Source organism: Procambarus clarkii, chromosome 30 (assembly GCF_040958095.1).
Source record: "Procambarus clarkii isolate CNS0578487 chromosome 30, FALCON_Pclarkii_2.0, whole genome shotgun sequence".
NCBI lineage: Eukaryota > Metazoa > Arthropoda > Malacostraca > Decapoda > Cambaridae > Procambarus > Procambarus clarkii.
This window is the reverse complement of record NC_091179.1, coordinates 29048681-29072200: the sequence shown is the minus strand read 5'-3', so window position 1 is coordinate 29072200 and position 23520 is coordinate 29048681. Positions and strand designations below refer to the sequence as shown.

Here is a 23520-nt window from a genome sequence, read left to right as displayed (position 1 = left end):
CCGGTTGTGTCCCACTTGGGCTGTAACAGTCTCCGCTATAGATGATTCGTCTCCACTATAGATGACATGTCTCCAATATAGATGACTTGCCCCCACTATAGATGACAGGTCTCCACTATAGATGACAGGTGTCCACAATAGATGACAGGTCTCCACTATAGATGACACGTCTCCACTATAGATGACACGTCTCCATTATAGATGACAGGTCTCAACTATAAATGACAGGTCTCCCCCTACAGATGACTTGTCTCCACAATAGATATCAGGTCTCCACTATAGATGACAGGTCTCTACTATAGATAACAGGTGTCCACTATAGATGACACGTCACCACTATAGATGATTTGTCCCCACTGTAGATGATACGTCTCCACTATAGATGACTTGCTTCCATTATAGATGACTTGTCTCCACTATAGATGATTTGTCTCCACTATTGATGACAGGTCACAACTATAGATGCCACGCCTCTACTATAGATGACACGTCTCCACTATAGATGACTTGTCTCCACCATAGATGACAGGTCGGCACAATAGATAACAGATCTCCACGATAGATGACACGTCTCCACTGTAGATTACTTGTCTGCACTATTGGTGACTTGTCTCCACTATACATGACTTGTCTCCACTATAGATGAATTGTCTCCACTATACATGACTTGTCTCCACTATAGATGAATTGTCTCCACTATACATGACTTGTCTCCACTATAGATGACTTGTCTGCACTATAGATGACAGGTCTCTAATATAGATGACAGGTCTCCACTACAGATGACACGTCTCCACTATAGATGATTTGTCTCCACTACAGTTGACAGGTCTTTACTTTAGATGACACGTCTCCACTATAGATGGCAGGTCTCCACTACAGATAATTTGTCTCCTCTATAGATGCCTTGTCTCCACGATAGATGACTTGTTTCCACTATAGATGACTTGTCTCCACTATAGATGATTTGTCATCACTATAGATGATTTGTCATCACTATAGATGATAGGTCATCACTATAGATGACAGGTCTCCACTATAGATGACAGGTCTTTACTATTGATGACTCGTCTCCTCTTTAGATGATTTGTCTCCACTATAGATGACTTGTCTCCAATATAGATGACAGGTCTCCACTATGGATGACAGATCTCCACTGAAGATGACTTGTCCCACTACAGATGGCTTGTTTCCACCCTAGATAACCTGTGTTCACTATAGATAACTTGTCTCCACTATAGATGATTTGTCTCAATTTTAGATGATTTGTCTCCACTATAGATGACAGGTCCCCACTATAGATGACAGGTCTCCACTATAGATGACTCGTCTCCTCTATAGATGACTTGTCTCCACTATAGATGATTTGTCTCTACTATAGATGACAGGTCACCACTATAGATGACAGGTCTACACTATAGATGACAGATCTCCACAATTGATGACACGTCTCCACTATAAATGAATTGTCTCCACTATAGATGATTTGCCTATATTATAGAAGATTTGTCTCCACTATAGATGACTTGTCTCCAATATAGATGACTTGTCTCCACTACAGATGACAGGTCTCCACTGTAGATGACTCGTCTCCACTATAGATGACTTGTCTCCACTATAGATGACTTGTCTCCACTATAGATGACAGGTCTCCACTATAGATGACAGGTCTCATCTATAGATGAATTATCTCAACTATAGATGAATTATCTCCACTATAGATAACAGGTCTCAACTATAGATAACATGTCTTCACTATAGATGACATGTCTCCACTATAGATGACAGGTCTCCACTATAGATGACAGGTCTCCACTATAGATGACAGGTCTTATCTGTAGATGAATTATCTCAACTATAGATGAATTATCTCCACTATAGATAACAGGTCTCCACTATAGATAACAAGTCTTCACTATAGATGACACGTCTCCACTATAGATGACACGTCTCCACTATAGATGAAAGGTCTCCACTATAGATGAATTGTCTCCACTATAGATGAATTGTCTCCACTATTGATAACAGGTCTCCACTATAGATGACAGGTCTCCACTGTAGATGACTTGTCCCACTACAGATGACTTATTTCCACACTAAATAACTTGTCTTCACTATAGATAACTTGTCTCCACTACAGATGATTTGCCTCAATTATAGATGATTTGTCTCCACTATAGGTGACTTGTCTCCACTATAGATGAATCGTCTCTACTATAGATGACTTGTCTCAACTATAGATGACTTGTCTCCACTATAGATGACAGATCTCCACTGTAGATGACTTGTCTCCACTATAGATGTCTTGTCTCCACAATAGATAACTTGTCTTCACTATAGATAACGTGTCTCCACTATAGATGACTTGCCTCAATTATAGATGATTTGTCTCCACTATAGATGACGTGTCTCCACTATAGATGACTTGTCTCCAGTATAGATGACTTGTCTCAATTATAGGTGATTTGTCTCCACTATAGATGACTTGTCTCCACTATAGATGATTTGTCTCCACTACAGATGACTTGTCTCCACTATAGATATCAGGTCTCCACTATAGATGACAGGTCTCTACTACAGATGACAGGTCTCCACTCTAGATGACACGTCTCCACCATAGTTGACACAAATCCAATATAGATGACTTGTCTCCACTACAGATGACAGGTCTGCACTATAGATAACAGGTGTCCACTATAGATGACACGTCTAAATTATAGATGATTTGTCTTTACTATAGATGATAGGTCTCCACTATAGATGACTTGCTTCCATTATAGATGACATGTCTCCACTATAGATGATTTGTCTCCGCTATTGATGACAGGTCACCACTCTAGATGACACGTCTCTACTATAGATGACACGTCTCCACTATAGATGATTTGTCTCCACCATAGATGACAGGTCTGCACAATAGATAACAGGTCTCCACTGTAGATGACTTGTCTCCACTATAGATGACTTGTCTCCACTATACATGACTTGTCTCCACTATAGATGACTTGTCTCCACTATAGATGACTTGTCTCCAATATAGATGACAGGTCTCCAATATAGATGACTGGTCTCCACTACATATGACACGTCTCCACTATAGATGATTTGTCTTCACTATAGATGACTTGACTCCACTTTTGATGAATTATCTTCACTACTGATATCAGGTCTCCACTATACAGGACTTCTCTCTACTATAGATGACAGGTTTCAGCTATAGATGACTTGTCTCCACTGTAGATTACTTATCTCCTCTATAGACGACAGGTCTCCACTATAGACGACTTGTCTACACTATAGATAACTTGTCTCCACTATAGATAACTTGTTTCCACTATAGATAACTTGTCTCCATTATAGATAACTTGTCTCCACTATAGATAACTTGACTTTGATGAGTTTTCGCCACAATAGATGACTTTTCCCTACAATAGATCACATGTCTCCACTATAAATAACTTGTCTCCCCTATAGATGACTTGCCTCCTCTATAGATGATTTGTCTCCACTATAGATGACTTGTCTCCGCTATAGATGTTTTGTCTCCACTATAGATGACAGGTCTCCACTATAGATTACACGTTTCCACTATAGATGACACGTCTCCACCATAGATGATTTGTCTCCGCTACAGATGACACGTCTCAACTATAGATGACACGCGTCTACTATAGATGACAGGTTTCCACTATAGATAACACATCTCCACGGCAGATGACACGTCTCCAGTATAGATGATTTGTGTCCACTATAGATGACAGGTCTCTAATATTGATGACACGTCTCCACTATAGATGACTGGTCTCCACTATAGATGACTTGTCCCCACCATAGATGACTTGTCTCCACTATGGATGACTTGTCTCCACTATAGATGACTTGTCTCCATTATAGATGATTTGTCTCCATTATAGATGATTTGTCTCCACTATAAATGACTTGTCTCCTCTTTAGATGACTTGTGACCACTATAGATGACAGGTCTCAACAATAAATGACACGTCTCAACTTTAGATGACACGACTCCACTATAGATGACTTATCTCTACTACAGATGACTTGTCTCCACTATAGAGGACTTGTCTCCACTATAGATGACTTGTCTACACTATAGATGACAGGTCTCCACTATAGATTACAGGTCTCCACTACAGATGACACGTCTCCACTATAGATGATGTGTCTCCACTATAGATGATTTGTCTTCACTATAGATGACTTGTCTCCACTATAGATGAATTTCTTCACTACAGACAACAGGTCTCCATTATAGATGATTTGTCTCCACTATAGATTACTTGTCTCCACTATATATAACTTTTCTCCACTATAGATAACTTGTCTCCACTATTGATAACTTGTCTCCACTATAGATAACTTGTCTCCACTATAGATGACTTTTCTCCACAATAGATGATTTGTCTCCACTATAGATATCTTGTCTCCCCTATAGATGACGTGTCTCCACAATAGATGATTTGTCTTAACTATAGATGACTTTTCTCCGCTATAGATGTTTTGTCACCACTATAGATGACAGGTCTCCACTATATATGACAGGTCTCCACTATAGATGACACGTCTCCACTATAGATGACAGGTCTCCATTATAGGTGACACGTCTCCGCTATAGATGACTTATCTCTACTATAGATGACTTGTCTCTACTATAGATGACAGGTTTCCACTACAGATGACAGGTCTCTACTACAGATGACAGGTCTCTACTATAGGTGATAGGTCTCCACTATAGATGACAGGTCTCCACTATAGATGACAGGTCTCCACAATGGTGACAGGTCTCCACTATAGATGACCTGTCTCCACTATAGATGACCTGTCTCCACTATAGATGACAGGTCTCCACCATAGATGATTTGCCTTCACTATAGATGACTTGAGCCAGATTCACGAAAGTACTTACGCAAACACTTACGAACCTGTACATCTTTTCTCAGTCTTTGGCGGCTTTGTTTCCAATTATTAAACAGTTAATGAGCTCCGAAGCAACAGTACGCTGTTTATAACAATAACAACAGTTGAATGGGAAGTTTTCATGTTTGTAAACTGTTTAATAAATGTAACCAAAGCCGTCAGAGATTGAGGAAAGATGTACACGTTCGTAAGTGCTTGCGTAAGTGCTTTCGTGAATCTGGCCCCTTGTCTCTTACAGATGACGTGTCTCCACTCCTTCTGACACGTCTCCACTGTAGATGACAGGTCTCCATTATAGATGACAGATCTCCATTATAGATGATGTGTCTCCACTATACATGGCATATTTCCCTTATAGATGACATGTCTGTACTACAGTGCACAAGTCTCTACTAATATGCACACTTGTCTACTACAGTGCACATGTTCTCATTACATTGCGCACATCTCCACTACAGTGCACACGTCTCTAGTGCTGTGCACACCTCTCCAGTACAGTGCACACGTCACCACTAGAGTGCACACGTCTTCAATACAGTGGACTCGTCTACACTACAGTGTACAAGTCTCCACTATTGTGCACACATATAAAGTACATTGCTCACATCACTACAGTCCACACGTCTCCACTACTTTGCACACGTCTCAACTACAATGCACACGTCTCCACTATCAGAACACATATATACAAGTCAAAATCTCCAGTCTTCACATCAATATACACAACACGTTCCACCAGAAATTCACGTTCCATACTCAACATCCGCTTGAGCATTAACTCCTCCATATTTTTCATAGTCTCTGTCTTCCACACTGATGTGTTGATGACAAGTGATTGTTATTTATAGTTTAAATGTGAATTACGTGGCATTAATAAGACAAGGCTGGCGTGTCTTTGTAATTGTTAAATGATTTGTATATTACTGAGGGGTCTTTAAATTGCATACACTTCCTAGAATAATTATTTCATCTGTGACGGTAAAATGACTAAGAGCAGTGGCTTAGAGCAGATGATATGGAAGGTACATATAAAAAAGTAAAAACAAATTAAAACTTACTTACAAGGTGCAAAATGTAAAAACAATCAAACACACAACTTAACGTTCCGTTAAAAAAAAGAAATAAAATGGTGCTGAATATACTAAGTACTAGGCTGCGTAAATCTACCACCACACAGGGTATTGTGTGTGCAGGTGGACACTGAGGAGTATTCTGCTTGGTGGTGCTGGCTGGCTGCTATATATACAGGACAGTCACCATCCAGGTGGCGCAGGTGTTCATATAAATTGAAGCTGGCAGGTAGAAACGAACACCGCGCTTGTTAAGAGCCAGTAGCATGATCTTGGAGGCTGCCAGGTGTGCTGGGCTGACGGGCCCTGGGGGAGGATGGGTGGTTGTACACTGTCTAGACTTCAGAACACTATAGTTGTTGTTGCTCTTGATTCATGAATATGCAGATATGGACTCATGTGGTAGAATAGTGGTAGAGTGGTAATGTGGTAGAATAGGTGATGATGGAACAGGCCCAATCACCTTCCTAGAGAGATTCTTGTAACACATCTTTAAGTCTTCTATTCATTAAAATAATAAGTCCATAGACGTATACCAATTCAAGCCATAAGTCCATACAAGTCTATCCTTTAGAGTCATAGGTTCATAGACTTCTACCTCTTAATGTCATAAGTCCATACACCTTTACCCCTTAATGTCATGAGTCCATAGACTTCTATCCCTTAAAGTCATAAGCCTATAGACTTCTACCCATTAAAACCGTATGTCCATAGATTACTTCCCCTTAAAGTTATATGTCCATAGATCTGTATCCCTTAATATCAAACGTCCATAGACTTCTATCCATTAAAGTCATAAGTCCATAGATTTCTATCCATTATAACCATAAATATCAAATGGTTCCTTGTTAAATACATTTGGAAAAATTCCTCAGGAAGACAGGTGGAACTTCGGGAAAGCCTCAAGCGATGGTGACCTTCGAGGAAAACTGGATACCTGCTGTTTATTAAATAGCCGCCTCAGACAATGTCTTAATCATCACACTGCGTCATAGTAAGTTACATTTGTACTTTTTCCAGTCAATTGTAAAAATCTTAATTTGCAAGTTGCATAAGCAAGTTTTTCCTGAACGAATCATTGATTTATATATGTGTGAATCCATGTTCTGATGTGTGAGTATGCATATGCATTAATATACATATACTGTCCTTATAAATTATGCATGTGAGTGTAGATATTGTACATTTCACCCAGGGGAGCATATCTTACTGTTCACAGTAACGCAAGGCAAAAATAGTCACGACTCAACAAATAACAATATTACGACTATTATTAATATATTAATTACGTAATATTACACACAGTAATAAATGCGACTAGACAACGACACCCAGTGCTAAGGTTCGAATCCACAAAACCACTCCTAGGAATTTTCTCATTGATGTATCACGTTAGTGTGATTACTCTCTGAATAATATTATTATTATTATTATAATAGTTATTATTATTATTACTGTATTATTATTATTATTACTGTATTATTATTATTATTATTATTATTTTATTATTGTTATTATTTAAATTGATTTTAATATAAATAATGATTTGCAATTTAGCAATAATTGAATTGGAATGCTACACTACATTCAGTTTATTTTTATATCATTCTAGGAAATGGGTATTATTCAACTAATTACTGATTGATATGTTCATGAGATCCCAAAAAAAATAATAATTATAATATAATGAAAACAGATTTATAAACACGTAAATTTCAGAGGTGTTGAGTGAAGATATCCAGTGGAACCTGCCCCTACCCTTACTGGGTACCACACCTCCAGTAGTAACTGCCCCTACCCTTACTGGGTACCACACCTCCAGTGGTAACTGCCCCTACCCTTACTGGGTACCACACCTCCAGTGGTACCTGTCCGTGCCCTTACTGGGTACCACACCTCCCGTGGTGCCTGCCCCTACCCTTAGTGGGAACCACACCTTCAGTGGTACCTGCACTAACTCTTACTGGGTACCACACCTCCACCACAGCCGTCCTCTACCACAGCCGTCCTCCACCACAGCCGTCCTCCACCACACCCGTCCTCCACCACAGCCGTCCTCCACCACAGCCATCATCCGCCACAGCCGTCCTCCACCACAGCCGTCCTCCGCTACAGCCGTCCTCCGCCACAGCCGGTCTACTCCGCCATGACCGTCAAATATACTGATAAGATTGCAAGCCAGGGTGGCTTCGGTTCCCTATGGAAGCTCTTAATCATGTAAGTATATTTCTCCTTCATTCTCCTGCAACCCACAAACTTGTCTCTTGTCTCCCTCTCCGGCAACCCACACACTGCTCTCTTGTCTCCCTCTCCGGCAACCCACACACTTGTCTCTTGTCTACCTCTCCTGTGTTACGTACTCCTAGCAGAATACGTATATAAATTTAAAATAAATATTATTTTATTTTATCATTGCATGTATATGTACACACATTGTGTTTTGGGTAAATTGTCGTGTGGTTTGGCAGCGTCAGTGGACAGGAGAGCGGTTGCCTTTGCACAAGTCTATTACTTGATTGATACGGGAAAGCTGGACCTGTTCAGTTGAGAGTTCCAGATGTCACTTTATTTTAGTTAGAAAATGTTTTATATACTGTAATTAAACAGGTGTCATTATACTTATATATTTTGTAAGTAACTATTATATGTAACTTGCAGTCTTATGTGTTTTGAGAACAAGTGGTTGTTCAATTAGTTTAAAATATTAAAAAAGTCCTTAGTTTCCATCCCTCATCCTGGGATGAGGCAGACGGGAGGTGAGAATGTGGGTGGCGACAGAGCGAGAGTTCAGTAGCTTCGGGGAACCAGGAGGAGTAACATGTGGGAGATAAGTCTGTTATATTTTGTTGTGCCATAGTTACTATTATATATTACTTGCCATGACAAACCTTTCATATATTCTATAAGTTAACTTTACCATCTGTGTTTTTATATTATACTGTTTTGAATATATCTAATTAATATAGTGTATCTATTCTTCAGTCCTATATGAAGATTTTATTTTTGTGCTCATTACTTATTAAGGGGTTATACTGGTGATTCGCTATTGAGAACAGCAGTTGTGTCGTATCCCTAGACGTAATTAAAGTTGGCTGCTGTAGGATCACGAGCCTTAACGTACGATAGGTAACAAAGAGTTATGGGGGCCTGTGCCGGGAAATATTGTCCCACTTTAACTTAACTATGCTAATCTAACCTTGCCTTCCTAGGTACCAGTGTGTCAAGTGTCTCTGTGTGTTTCTTAAGAACTATTCCATGTGCCAAGCAAGCCTTCCTGTGTGTCAAGTAACAACGTTTCACGATTTTGAGGTAAGTCATCCTATATATTTTGTTTGTGCAGTGAGGCCAAGCGAATTTTCAGTGTGGTGACAATTTTACAGTGAAGTGTAGTGCAGTGCCATTGTGTTAATTATTTTTGTGAATCAAGTGCCAAGTGTTAGTAACAATGGAGGAGAAAGTTGCAGCGTTGTTGGCTCACCCAGACTTTGAAGGGATTCAGAACCTTAAAAAGACTGAGTTAATACAAATGGCAAATCAGTTGGATTTGACCGCCAGCAATAGAATGGTTAAAGCCCAAATATTGAAAGTCATTGTGACGCATTTTGTTGAGAATGGGGAGTTAGAGGAAGAAATTCTAGAGGAGTTAAGAGAGGAGTCGAGTGATCAGATGACGTTAAAGCGTCTTGAGTTAGAAGCGCAAATAGCTAATGCTAAGCTTGAAGCTCAAAAGGAACAGAAAATATTAGAGGCTGAAGCTCGTCAAAGAGAGATTGAAGCTCAACAGCAACAGCAAATATTAGAGGCTGAAGCTCAGCAAAGGGAGCTAGAGACTAGGCGTTTAGAAATTGCGGTACAGTTGCAAATAGAAGCCACAAAGAAGCAACAAGCCGAGGAACAAACTAGGCAATTAGAGATTCAACAACAAATGGCTGACACTAACTTCAGGCTTGAATCACAGCGTATGGCAGCTGGGCATGGAAATACTAGTAATGTTTCAACAAATAGTGATAATAATCCCATCAGGATGAATAAGTATATAGAGTTGCCCAAATTCAATGAGGAAGATCCTGAGGTTTTCTTTGCACATTTTTATAAAATTGCCATCAGTATGAACTGGCCAAGGGATCAGTGGGTAGCCATTATGCAGTCTCAATTTAAGGGGCGTAGTCAGGAGGTTTTCACATCCCTACCTGACGCTCATAGCTTTGATTACGAATTTGTAAAGAAAAGCATCTTAAATGCTTATCAACTAAATCCAGAGGCACACAGGCAAAAGTTCAGAAATCTAAGGAGGACAAGTGATCAGACAATAGCAGATTTTACTCGTCAGAAGACGAAATTTTGCAACAGATGGTTAAAGTCACTTCCAGTCACTGATTTTGATGCTCTAAAGAATCTTCTTATAATGGAAGAAGTATTGTCATGTCTCCCAGACCAGTTGTCTACTTTTATGGCAGAACAAAAGAATGTAACAGATATTGATGAGCTGTCAAAGCTCGCGGATGAGCATGAGTTGTTGACTAAGGCCCAGTTTACGGCCACTTCACCTAAGTCTAGTCGTAGAGTAAATTATAATGCTCACCGAACTCCTTATCAGAATCCATCCAGTCCTAGTACTCCAGTTACTCCCATGAGCTCTTCTCTTACAAAACCTAACCCTGCTACTTCATTGTCAGGAATGTCAAATACTAATAAGGTTATTTCTAAACCTACAGTTGGTTCTACCAGTGTGTCCACTGTAAGGTCCTGTTCCCATTGTAAGAGAAAAGGCCATGGAATTCATTCATGTTTTATATTGCACCCTGAGTTACGACCAACTGGTCTCATTTATTGCAGAGGTGTGCAAAATAAACTTACTAATAAACATGTAACTGTAAACCCCAATTGGGTGAAACAGTATTCACCATATATGTCTTCAGGTGAAGTCTTGTGTATTAATGGAAAGTGGAAGCCAGTGGTTATTCTTCGTGATACAGGTGCTTCCCAAACCATAATTTCATCCAGTATTCTTTCTGATGTTAAAAAGAGAGATACTGGAAAGTTTGTTGTTCTTCAGAGTGTTGCAGGATGTAAAACTGTACCTCTAATAGACATAAATTTCAGATCCACCATTACACCACGTTTATGCACTGTGGGTGTTAGTACACAGTTGCCCATCCCAGGTGTGGATGTTATATTGGGTAATGATGTGGCCATAAATCATGTTGTGGGTGAGATTGATCCCCGTTTGTGTAAACAGCCAGTTGCAGACCATGTTTATTCTGCCTGTGCTGAAGTTAGTTCTATGAATGAACCTGTTGTAGAAGATGGTTTTGTCCATTCTACCTGTGCTGATGTCAGTACTACTATAAATCCAGTTGTCAGTTCTGATGTTGTTACTCAAGCATTTGTTCCAGTAACCAGTACCCCTTCAGTGGAGAAGTGGGATGTGGTTGTTCCAGATTCCTGTGTGGCCGATTTAGTTGTTGAGAGTAAGCCTGATACTATGACTCTGCTTTATTCCAATAAATTGGGAAAGGATGTCCATGTACCATTGTCTTGCCCGCTCACTACGAACGTTGTGCCAGGAGTTGAGAGAAACTTAAAAGCCACGACTCTGTATTCCAGCCAAGTGAATGGTTTAGGACAAGATGTCGGGTTGGCAGAAGTATTCCCGCTCACTCCAAGTTTAGAATCAGTTGTCGAGAGTAAGTCCGTTGTAGAGGCCCCGCCTCACCCTAGTCAAGGTGATATAATAGGGGAGGAGGTCAAACTACCTGTTACTTGCCCGCTCGCTTCAGATTCCCTTCATTCATGTGCTTTGAGTAGAACTGACCCTAAGATTTCAGAGAGAAGCAAGGAGACAGTCTGTACTGTAGATCCAGTTTTGGAGAGTGTGGGAAAGCAGCCAGAGGATCAGCTTCTGTTGAGTAGATGGAGACCCATTGAGCCTCCCTCTTCAGTTGTCTGTGAGGATGTGACCCAGCTTGGTAGTGATATTGTTGATTGTGAGCAGACAGTACTCCAAGCAGCTCCAGAAGTCATGGGAGGAAATTTTGGTAAAATCATTAAGAGTGGTAAAGTAGCATTTGGATCTAAGTTGCAGAGTTGTGATTCTTATTCTATGTGGAGTAAGTATTTCTCATTGTGTACATTGAGTCAGAGTGTGTGTAGGATGTTGAAATCTACTTTTATTCTGCAGGAGCCATTTTCTTGTGAAGTAATGGACTGTGGGACATCTTTGTCAAGCCTTGTGGTGGAGCAGAGAGAGTTTACTCAAGTAGGTTGTGCATCCAGTTCTGAGGAAGTGGTGAGTTATGCTAGAGCAGTGTCTCTATATTCAGATCCAGTAAATTTTGATGCACGAGTGATAAAAGTGTATGTTCCACTCAAGTGTGGTGTTGACTTTCAGAGTCATATTGGAGTTGATTTTCAGAATCATATTGTGGGTGAAGGATTAAATCATACTGGGGAGCAGATGTTTGAGGCTCCAGGTGTGCAATTCAAGTTGGAGGATAAGGTTATCCTACCTAGAGTTAATCATTGTGAAGGGTTTCAGATTGTCCTTGGGCGTTTCCCAGGTAATCTGCTGTTCATCTTCAAGATGTTAAGACCCTTAAACCTCTTGGTTGATTGGTTGTCATCAGACGTAAATCACTTGGGAAGTGATGGTGAGGATTGTAACGTTTTCGGCATGTTTTATTTAGTCTCTTGGAAGACTAGACGGTTGATGAATGTGTGTGTTGTGTTCAAGTTCACCATCAGAGGGTGTGAACTTGTCTTGAGAGTTATGATTGAGATATGGTGCCTAGGCATATGCCTGTTTTCTTTCACTGATCATTATGACAGAGTTATGAGGCAATTGATTTCTGTGTTCCTTCTGGATCATCTGAGTCAGTTCGATCAGGTAGTCTTTGCACTTATCTTGGGTTGTATTTCTTGGTTGGAAGGTCAAAGGTTTGATAAGTCGGTGTCTTGTGTTTCGGAAGGTTCTATGAATGGGAAAGTTTTCTGCATAATTGTGAGGTTTAATACTACTTTCTCTAATTTTAGTATCCATTGGGCGAGAGTATGTGTTCCACAGAGGATCAAGAGTGATGATGAGCAGATGTCTGTGTCAGAGCATACCCAGGAGAAGTCCCAACTCAACTCAACATACAGCCTGCTTCAATTAAGCAGTTCAGCTCCAGAAAAGGGGAGTAATGGAAAATCGAGGCTGTCTTGGGAAAATTCACCATGTAGAAAAGGAATCACATGGAAAAATGAAACTGATCTTGGAGAAATAGTAGAAACATATGAAAAGCAAAATTGCCATGATAACTGTGTGAAAGCAGCTACCTTTATTGACAATTCTATTCATGCTACTAATGATAATGTAGATAGGAGTGTGAAATATGATCTAAAACAAAGTGAAATAAATGAGATAGTACCTTGGAGAGATAAATTTGCATACTCCAGTGACACATATGTAGAACATAGTCATAAGACTGAAATTTCTGAGTTTCCTGTAAAACTATATTTGGAGTGTTTTCATATTTGTCCAGAAATGTGTTCTTATTACTTATACATGTTTGGTGTAATTAATATCATAAATCTCAAGTGTCATACATTTTACTTTGAAAAAATGCCATTGATCTTCAATCCATTGCATTTTTTTTCTTGGAGGTGGAAGTGTTACGTACTCCTAGCAGAATACGTATATAAATTTAAAATAAATATTATTTTATTTTATCATTGCATGTATATGTACACACATTGTGTTTTGGGTAAATTGTCGTGTGGTTTGGCAGCGTCAGTGGACAGGAGAGCGGTTGCCTTTGCACAAGTCTATTACTTGATTGATACGGGAAAGCTGGACCTGTTCAGTTGAGAGTTCCAGATGTCACTTTATTTTAGTTAGAAAATGTTTTATATACTGTAATTAAACAGGTGTCATTATACTTATATATTTTGTAAGTAACTATTATATGTAACTTGCAGTCTTATGTGTTTTGAGAACAAGTGGTTGTTCAATTAGTTTAAAATATTAAAAAAGTCCTTAGTTTCCATCCCTCATCCTGGGATGAGGCAGACGGGAGGTGAGAATGTGGGTGGCGACAGAGCGAGAGTTCAGTAGCTTCGGGGAACCAGGAGGAGTAACATGTGGGAGATAAGTCTGTTATATTTTGTTGTGCTATAGTTACTATTATATATTACTTGCCATGACAAACCTTTCATATATTCTATAAGTTAACTTTACCATCTGTGTTTTTATATTATACTGTTTTGAATATATCTAATTAATATAGTGTATCTATTCTTCAGTCCTATATGAAGATTTTATTTTTGTGCTCATTACTTATTAAGGGGTTATACTGGTGATTCGCTATTGAGAACAGCAGTTGTGTCGTATCCCTAGACGTAATTAAAGTTGGCTGCTGTAGGATCACGAGCCTTAACGTACGATAGGTAACATCCTGCACCCCTCACACTTGGCTTTTGTATTTCCCGCACCCCACTCACTTGTCACTTGTCCCCCTCTCCTTTACCCCACACACTTGTCTCTTGTCTACCTTTCCTGCACCTCACACACTTGTCTCTTGTCACCCTTTCCTGCCCCCCACACACTTTTCTCTTGTCTCTCCTGCACCCCACACACTTTTCTCTTGTCTCTCCTGCCCCCCACAAACTTGTTCCTTGTCTCACTCTCCTGCACCCCACACACTGGTCTTTTGTCTCCCTCTCCTGCACCCCACACACTTGTCTACCTCTCTTGCACCCTACACACTTGTCTCTTGTCTACCTCGCCTGGACCCCACACACTTGTCTCTTGTCTACCTCTCCTGCACTCTACACACTAGTCTCTTGTCTCTCCTGCACCCTACACACTTGTCTCTTGTCTACCTCCAATGCACCCTACACACTAGTCTCTTGCCTCTCCGGAACCCTACACACATTCTCTTGTCTACCTTTCCTGCAACCCACACACTTGTCTCTTGTCTCTCCTGCACCCTACACACTTGTCTCTTGTCTCTCTTGCACCCCCACACACTTGTCTCTTGTCTTCCTCTCCTAAACCCCACACACTTGTCTCTTGTCTCTCTTCCATCCAACACACTTGTCTCTTATCTACCTCTCCTAAACCCCACACACTTGTCTCTTGTCTACCTCTCCAGCACCCTACACACTTGCCTCTTGTCTACCTCTCCTGCAACCCACACGCTTGTCTCTTGTCAACCTCTCCTGCACTCCACACGTTTGTCTCTTGTCTACCTCTCTTGCATTCCACGCACTTGTCTCTTGTCTACCTCTCCGGCACCCCACTCACTTGTCTCTTGTCTACCTTTCCTGCAACCCACACACTTGTCTCTTGTATATCTCTCCTACACTCCACACACTTGTCTCTTGTCTACCTCTCTTGCACCGTACACACTTGTCTCTTGTCTCTCTTGCACCCCACACACTTTTTTCTTGTCTACTTCTCCTGCATCCCACACACTTGTCTCTTGTTTACCTCTCCTGCATTCCACGCACTTATCTCTTGTCTACCTCTCCTGCACCCCACACACTTCTCTCCTGTCTACCTCTCCTGCACCCCACACACTTGTCTCTTGTCTCCCTCTCCTGCACCCAAAACACTTGTCTCTTGCCTACCTCTACTGCACCCCACACACACTTGTCTCTTCTCTATCTCTTCTACCACCCCCCCCCACACACTTGTCTCTTGTCTCTCTCTCCTGCACCCCACACACTTGTCTCCCTTTCTTGCTCCCCACACACTTTTCTTTTGTCTCCCTCTCCTGCATCCCACACACTTGTCTCTTGTCTCTTCTTCACCCCACACACTTGTCTCTTGTCTCTTCTTCACCCCACACACTTGTCTCTTGTCTCTTCTTCACCCCACACACTTTTCTCTTGTCTCTCCTGCACCTCACACACTTGTCTCCCTTTCCTGCTCCCCACACACTTTTCTTTTGTCTCCCTCTCCTGCACCCCACACACTTGTCTCTTGTCTCTTCTTCACCCCACACACTTGTCTCTCGTCTCTTCTTCACCCCACACACTTTTCTCTTGTCTCTCCTGCACCCCTCACACTTTTTTCTTGTCTACCTCTCCTGCACCCCACACACTTGTCTCTTGTCTCTCCTGCACCTCACACACGTGTCTCTTGTCACCCTTTCCTGCACCCCACACACTTTTCTCTTGTCTCTCCTGCACTCCACACACTTGTCTACCTCTCTTGCACCCTACACACTTGTCTCTTGTCTACCTCTCCTGGACCCCACACACTTGTCTCTTGTCTACCTCTCCTGCACTCTACACACTAGTCTCTTGTCTTTCCTGCACCCTACACACTTGTCTCTTGTCTACCTCCAATGCACCCTACACACTTGTCTCTTGCCTCTCCGGAACCCTACACACCTTCTCTTGTCTACCTTTCCTGCAACCCACACACTTGTCTCTTGTCTCTCCTGCACCCTACACACTTGTCTCTTGTCTCTCTTGCACCCCCACACACTTGTCTCTTGTGTACCTCTCCTGCACCCCCACACACTTGTCTTTTGTCTACCTCTCCTGCACCCCACACACTTGTCTCTTGTCTCTCCTGCACCCCCCCACACTTGTCTCTTGTCTTCCTCTCCTAAACCCCACACACTTGTCTCTTATTTACCTCTCCTAAACCCCACACACTTGTCTCTTGTCTACCTCTCCAGCACCCTACACACTTGCCTCTTGTCTACCTCTCCTGCATTCCACGCACTTGTCTCTTGTCTACCTCTCCGGCACCCCACTCACTTGTCTCTTGTCTACCTTTCCTGCAACCCACACACTTGTCTCTTGTATATCTCTCCTGCACTCCACACGCTTGTCTCTTGTCTACCTCTCTTGCACCGTACACACTTGTCTCTTGTCTCTCCTGTACCCCACACACTTTTTTCTTGTCTACCTCTCCTGCATCCCACACACTTGTCTCTTGTCTACCTCTCCTGCATTCCACGCACTTATCTCTTGTCTACCTCTCCTGCACCCCACACACTTCTCTCCTGTCTACCTCTCCTGCACCCCACACACTTGTCTCTTGTCTCCCTCTCCTGCACCCAAAACACTTGTCTCTTGCCTACCTCTTCTGCACCCCACACACTTGTCTCTTCTCTATCTCTTCTACCACCCCCCCCACACACTTGTCTCTTGTCTCTCTCTCCTGCACCCCACACACTTGTCTCTTGTCTCTCCTGCACCTCACACACTTGTCTCCCTTTCCTGCTCCCCACACACTTTTCTTTTGTCTCCCTCTCCTACACCCCACACACTTGTCTCTTGTCTCTTCTTCACCCCACACACTTGTCTCTTGTCTCTTCTTCACCCCAGACACTTTTCTCTTGTCTCTCTTGCACCCCTCACACTTTTTTCTTGTCTACGTTTCCTGCACCCCAAACACTTGTCTCTTGTCTCTCCTGCACACCCCACACACTTGTCTTTTGTCTACCTCTCCTGCACCCCACACACTTGTCTCTTGTCTCTCCTGCACCCCCACACACTTGTCTCTTGTCTCCCTCTCCTGCACCCCACACACTAGCACCTTGTCTCTCATGCACCCCACACATTTGTCTCTTGTTTACCTCTCCTACACCACACACACTTGTCTTTTGTCTACCTCTCCTGCACCCCACACACTTGTCTCTTGTCTCTCCTGCACCTCACACACTTGTCTCTTGTTTACCTCTCCTACACCCCCACACACTTGTCTTTTGTCTACCTCTCCTGCACCCCACACACTTGTCTCTTGTCTCTCCTGCACCTCACACACTTGTCTCTTGTTTACCTCTCCTACACCCCCACACACTTGTCTTTTGTCTACCTCTCCTGCACCCCTCACACTTGTCTCTTGTCTCTCCTGCACCCCACACACTTGTCTCTTGTCTACCTTTCCTGCACCCTAACACAATTGTCTCTTGTCTACCTCTCCTGCACCCCACACACTTGTCTCTTGTCTCTCCTGCACCACACACACTTGTCTATTGTCTACCTCTCTTGCACCCCACACACTTGTCTCTTATGTACCTCTCCTGCACCCCCACACACTTGTCTATTGTCTACCTCTCTTGCACCCCTCACACTTGTCTCTTATCTACCTCTCTTGCACCCCTTACACACTTGTCTACCTCTCCTGCACCCCTCACACTTGTCTCTTGTATATCTCTCCTGCACTCCACACGCTTGTCTCTTGTCTACCTCTCTTGCACCGTACACACTTGTCTCTTGTCTCTCCTGCACACCACACACTTTTTTCTTGTCTTCCTCTCCTGCAACCCACAAACCTGTCTCTTATCTACCTCTCCTGCACCCCACACACTTGTCTCCTGTCTACCTCTCCTGCATTCCACGCACTTATCTCTTGTCTACCTCTCCTGCACCCCAGACACTTCTCTCCTGTCTACCTCTCCTGCACCCCACATACTTGTCTCTCGTCTCTCCTGCACCCCCACACACTTGTCTCTTGTCTACCTCTCCTGCACCCTACACACTGGTTTCTTGTCTACCTCTCCTGCATTCTACGCACTTGTCTCTGGTCTACCTCTCCTGCACCCCACACACTTGTGTCTTGTCTCTTCTGCACCCCCCACACTTTTTTCTTGTCTACCTCTCCTGCACCCCACACACTACTCTCTTGTCTCTCCTGCACCCCACACACATGTCTTATCTCTCCTGCACCCCCACACACTTGTCTCTTGTCTCCCTCTCCTGCACCCCACACACTTGTCTCTTGTCTCTCCTGCACCCCCTATACTTGTCTCTTGTCTACCTCTCCTGCACCCCACACACTTGTCTCTTGTCTCTCCTGCACCCCACATACTTGTCTCTTGTCTACCTCTTCTGCACCCCACACACTTGTCTCTTGTCTCTCCTGCAGCCCACACACTTGTCACTTGTCTACTTCTTCTGCACCCCACACACTTGTGTCTTGTCTACCTGTCATGCACCCCCACACACTTTTCTCTTGTCTCCCTCTCCTGCACCCGACACACTTGTCTCTTGTCTACCTCTCCCGCACCCCACACACTTGTCTCTTGTCTACCTCTCCTGCACCCCCCACACACTTGTCTACCTCTCCTGCACCCCACACACTCTTTTCTTATCTCCCTCTCCTGCACTCCCACACACTTGTCTCTTGTCTACCTCTCATGCACCCCAACACACTTGTCTCTTGTCTACCTCTCCTGCATCCCACACACTTGTCTCCTCCCACCTCACACATGTGTCTCTTGTCTCCCCCCTCTCCCCACCTCACTCCTGTTTCTCCCTCTCCCCCACCTCACTCTTGTGTCTCTTCCCATCAAGAATAATAGGGAACACTACCCAAGCCAAAGAGATCGTAGTTCATACTTTATATGGTATTTGGTCCCCAAGTTCACTTACATTAGCTCCAAAATGATCGTATAAATGACAGAATGACCTTAACTGAATAATTGCTGAGTCCACCACAATGTAGTAACTAGATAACTATTTAAACTGCCTAAGACGTATACGACGTAGTTCGTATGTATATCCACCAAAACATTTTCATATATGTCTAGCTTATGCTTAAAACAATCAAATTATCCTTCGTCTATCATGTTACACGTTAGTTTGGCTCACGCTTTAACACTCCTGTTTTCAGACCAGTATTTACCCAGGTTAATCATAAATCTAAACCTTCCCAATTTATATCAATTGTTTCGAGTTCCACTCTTTGTTGACTTTTATACAAAACTTTGTTTATCTCTCCTTTGTTATACCCTTTCATACATGTATACACTTCAGTTATGTTTCCGTAAAGGTAACTGATTATGCAAGACTGGTGTCTGTAATTGTGGCGAAAATTGGTGAATGCAAATAAGATACACTTGTGCTCTGTAGTTAATCATTAATATGTCTTCAGCTGTTTAAATGTACCTTATACGCTCTCCTGTCGGGGAGGGAAATATGAGGGGAAGGCCAAAGCCATTAAGGCTATATCGCACTTGGAAGTGGTCAGGATAATGATCTGGGGTGGGACGAGGGAAAGGAATGAAGTTTATCTAACTCATAGATAATGTGGTAAATTATTCTGATATTGTATGGGGCTAACAAAGGTATTTAAGAATATGCTCCACCCCCCCCCCCCCCCGCCCAGCATGAAGCAGCGCTTATTAAGCATACGACAATGTTCTAATGTTTCCTCCTTATATGTATCATGTTGGGTGAATATCGTTATTGTGAATGATGATATTATTACTTATTCACTTTCTTACACACGGATCTTGTTGACTTCCTCTGATGATTACCCTGATACAAATCTACATTGTGCGACTCCCCTGGGTGTGTGTGTCCGCATTTTCCTGGAAACTCCAGCAGTGCGGAGTCTTCAGACGGCTTCCTGAACCTTGCAGGAATCAACCTCACCGAGGACCAAGTCACTCTCCTAAATCTGGGTATAAACTGTCACGTTATGTCCAGACCAAGTGAGATGGCCCGGAAAATGGAGTTGGAGATCCTGTTGGACGACATATTCGACCTCGAGACACAAAAGAAGGTCACCACCAAAGACACCTTACAACCAGAACTTATTGCGGAAGGAGGAAAGAATCGAGGCAATTACAAAAGCACCATACTGTCCCTCAAGCTCAAAGCGGCAGCTAAGAGCCTTCGTGAGAACAAGGAGATGAAGAGATGACAAGTCGCCAATATACATCATTCTTAAAAAAGACGAATATCTGGCAAAAATGAACCTCATACTCTCTGACCAAACAGAATTCCAAAGGGTAACGAAGGACACTACAGCCGAATTGAAAGCAGAGGTCAACAAATTGATCGAAACTGTGAACGCCAAGAAATCCGGACTCCACCTGCCAAAGATTATTGGGGAATACAAACCTGGATACGCATATGGAAATGTCAAGACACATAAGCCTGGAAACCCACTTTGGCCAATCATCAGCCAGATACCCACACCCACGTAAAGACTGGCGAAGTGACTCAACGGCTTGCTGACTCCTTATGTCCCTTGCGCCTTCAGCCTGAAGTCTCCAAAGAAATTTGTTGACTTACTACTGGGAACACGGGCCACATGGATAAGAGCCTCGTTGGACGTAAAATCACTGTTTACCAACGTACCTGTGGATGAAATAATCGGGATGACATCGGACAGAGTGTATCGTGATCCGGCCTGTACTCCTCTTGACATATCAGAAAACATTCTAAGGAAACTACTCCAAGCTTGTACTAAAGAGGCACCCTTCTTGAGCCCGGATGGGCATATGTATAAGCAAGTAGATGGGGTCGCCATGGGTTCTCCCCTAGGTGTCCTGTTTGCTAACTTCTACATGGGTACCATCGAGCAAAAAGTTCTTAGTCGACATGAACTTGAAACGGGCCATATACTGCAGGTACGTTGACGACATTTTTACACAGGTACTTGATATCAGACTTCTGCAGGAGCTGTAGGAGACATTTGAGCGGAATTCTGTGTTGCGTTTCACTTACGAGATGGAGAAGGATAGGAAGCTGCCCTTTCTAGATGTAACAGTCATGGAAAGGAGCGGAGGTTTCCACACTGCAGTCTACACTAAGGAAACAAACATAGGAATGTGCCTCAATGCCAATATATATATATACATATATATATATGTATATATATATACATATATATATATATATATATATATATATATATATATATATATATATATATATATATATATATATATATATATATATATATATATATATATATGTCGTACCTAGTAGCCAGAACGCACTTCTATGCCTACTATGCAAGGCCCGATTTGCCTAATAAGCCAAGTTTTCATTAATTATTTGTTTTTCGACTACCTAACCTACCTAACCTAACTTAACCTAACTTTTTTGGCTACCTAACCTAACCTAACCTATAAAGATTGGTTAGGTTAGGTTAGGTAGGGTTGGTTAGGTTCGGTCATATATCTACGTTAATTTTAACTCCAATAAAAAAAAATTGACCTCATACGTAATAAAATGGGTAGTTTTATCATTTCATAAGAAAAAAATTAGAGAAAATATATTAATTCAGGAAAACTTGGCTTATTAGGCAAATCGGGCCTTGCATAGTAGGCCGAGAAGTGCGTTCTGGATACTAGGTACGACATATATATCTATATATATATATATATATATATATATATATATATATATATATATATATATATATATATATATATATATATATATATATATATATATATTAAATATTTACCGAAAAAGTAAGATTAATAATTCTAACACGAATTTTCTCAATATTTTTTATATTTCTTTTCACTGTTGATGGTTATTGAAAAATCAATTCTCCAAAATTCATTTTTATTTCTAGTCTGACACAACACTTGAACGCGTTTCGTAATAACTTATTATTTCGTAATAACTTATATATATATATATATATATATATATATATATATATATATATATATATATATATATATATATATATATATATATATATATATATATATATGTACCTAGTAGCCAGAATGCACTTCTCGGCCTACTATGCAAAGCCCGATTTGCCTAATAAGCCAATTTTTCCTGAATTAATATATTTTCTCTAATTTTTTTCTTATGGAATGATAAAGCTACCCATTTCATTATGTATGAGGTCAATTTTTTTTTAATTGGAGTTAAAATTAACGTAGATATATGACCGAACCTAACCAACCCTACCTAACCTTTTCGGCTACCTTTAGGTACCCGAAAAAGTTAGGTTAGGTTAGGTTAGGTAGGTTAGGTAGTCGAAAAACAATTAATTCATGAAAACTTGGCTTATTAGGCAAATCGGGCCTTGCATAGTAGGCTGTGAAGTGCGTTCTGGCTACTAGGTACGACATATATATATATATATATATATATATATATATATATATATATATATATATATATATATATATATATATATATATATATATTATTAAATATGACCGAAAAAGTAAGATTAATAATTCTAACACGAATTTTCTCAATGTTTCTTACATTTTTCTTCACTGTTGATGGTAACTAAAAAACCAATTCTCCAAAATTCATTTTTATTTCTAGTCTGACGCGACACTTGAGCGCGTTTCGTAGAACTTATTACATTTTCAAAGACTTTAGTTTACACACATACAACTATAACTGAACAGAGCTTAAACATCTTCGATTTTTTATACCTGCATTTGGGTGAGGTGATATGTTACAACAGTTTTGGATGAGGTGAAAACAAACTTTCAACACAAGACAGAACATGAAACAATGGGTATAATATTTTGTAAGTTAAAGGGAAGAATGGAAGTAACTGCAAAGGGCCTATTGGCCCATATTTCTTGATGCTTCTATATTGGTGGGGAGTCTTGAAGTGGGTAGAATATAGTTGTGCATTAATTGCCTGTTGATTGCTGGTGTCGACTTCTTAATGTGTAGTGCCTCGCAGATATTAAGCCGCCTGCTATCGCTGTATCTATCGATGATTTCCGTGTTTTTTGTTAAGACTTCTCTGGTGATGTTCTGGTTATGGGAAGAGATTATATGT

At 41.4% G+C, this 23520-nt stretch overlaps 1 protein-coding gene across 3 annotated transcripts; it reads left to right on the top strand.

The window, feature by feature from the left end:
* The first annotated feature begins 9098 nt into the window (after positions 1–9098).
* Positions 9099–13742, top strand: LOC138370089 (uncharacterized). 3 transcript variants are annotated; one of them, XR_011230046.1, is made up of 2 exons: positions 9099–9314; positions 13038–13742. XR_011230046.1 is itself a non-coding variant. In XM_069334073.1 (2 exons), the coding sequence occupies exons 1-2, from the start codon at positions 9451–9453 to the stop codon at positions 13080–13082; spliced, it is 2859 nt and encodes a 952-aa protein (XP_069190174.1). In that variant the 5' UTR covers positions 9151–9450; the 3' UTR covers positions 13083–13742. The 3 variants fall into 3 exon arrangements, 2 of the variants coding, with proteins under 2 accessions (XP_069190174.1, XP_069190173.1); XM_069334073.1 differs by having other exon boundaries at positions 9151–12264; XM_069334072.1 differs by having other exon boundaries at positions 9151–12294.
* The last annotated feature ends 9778 nt before the right edge of the window (positions 13743–23520 follow it).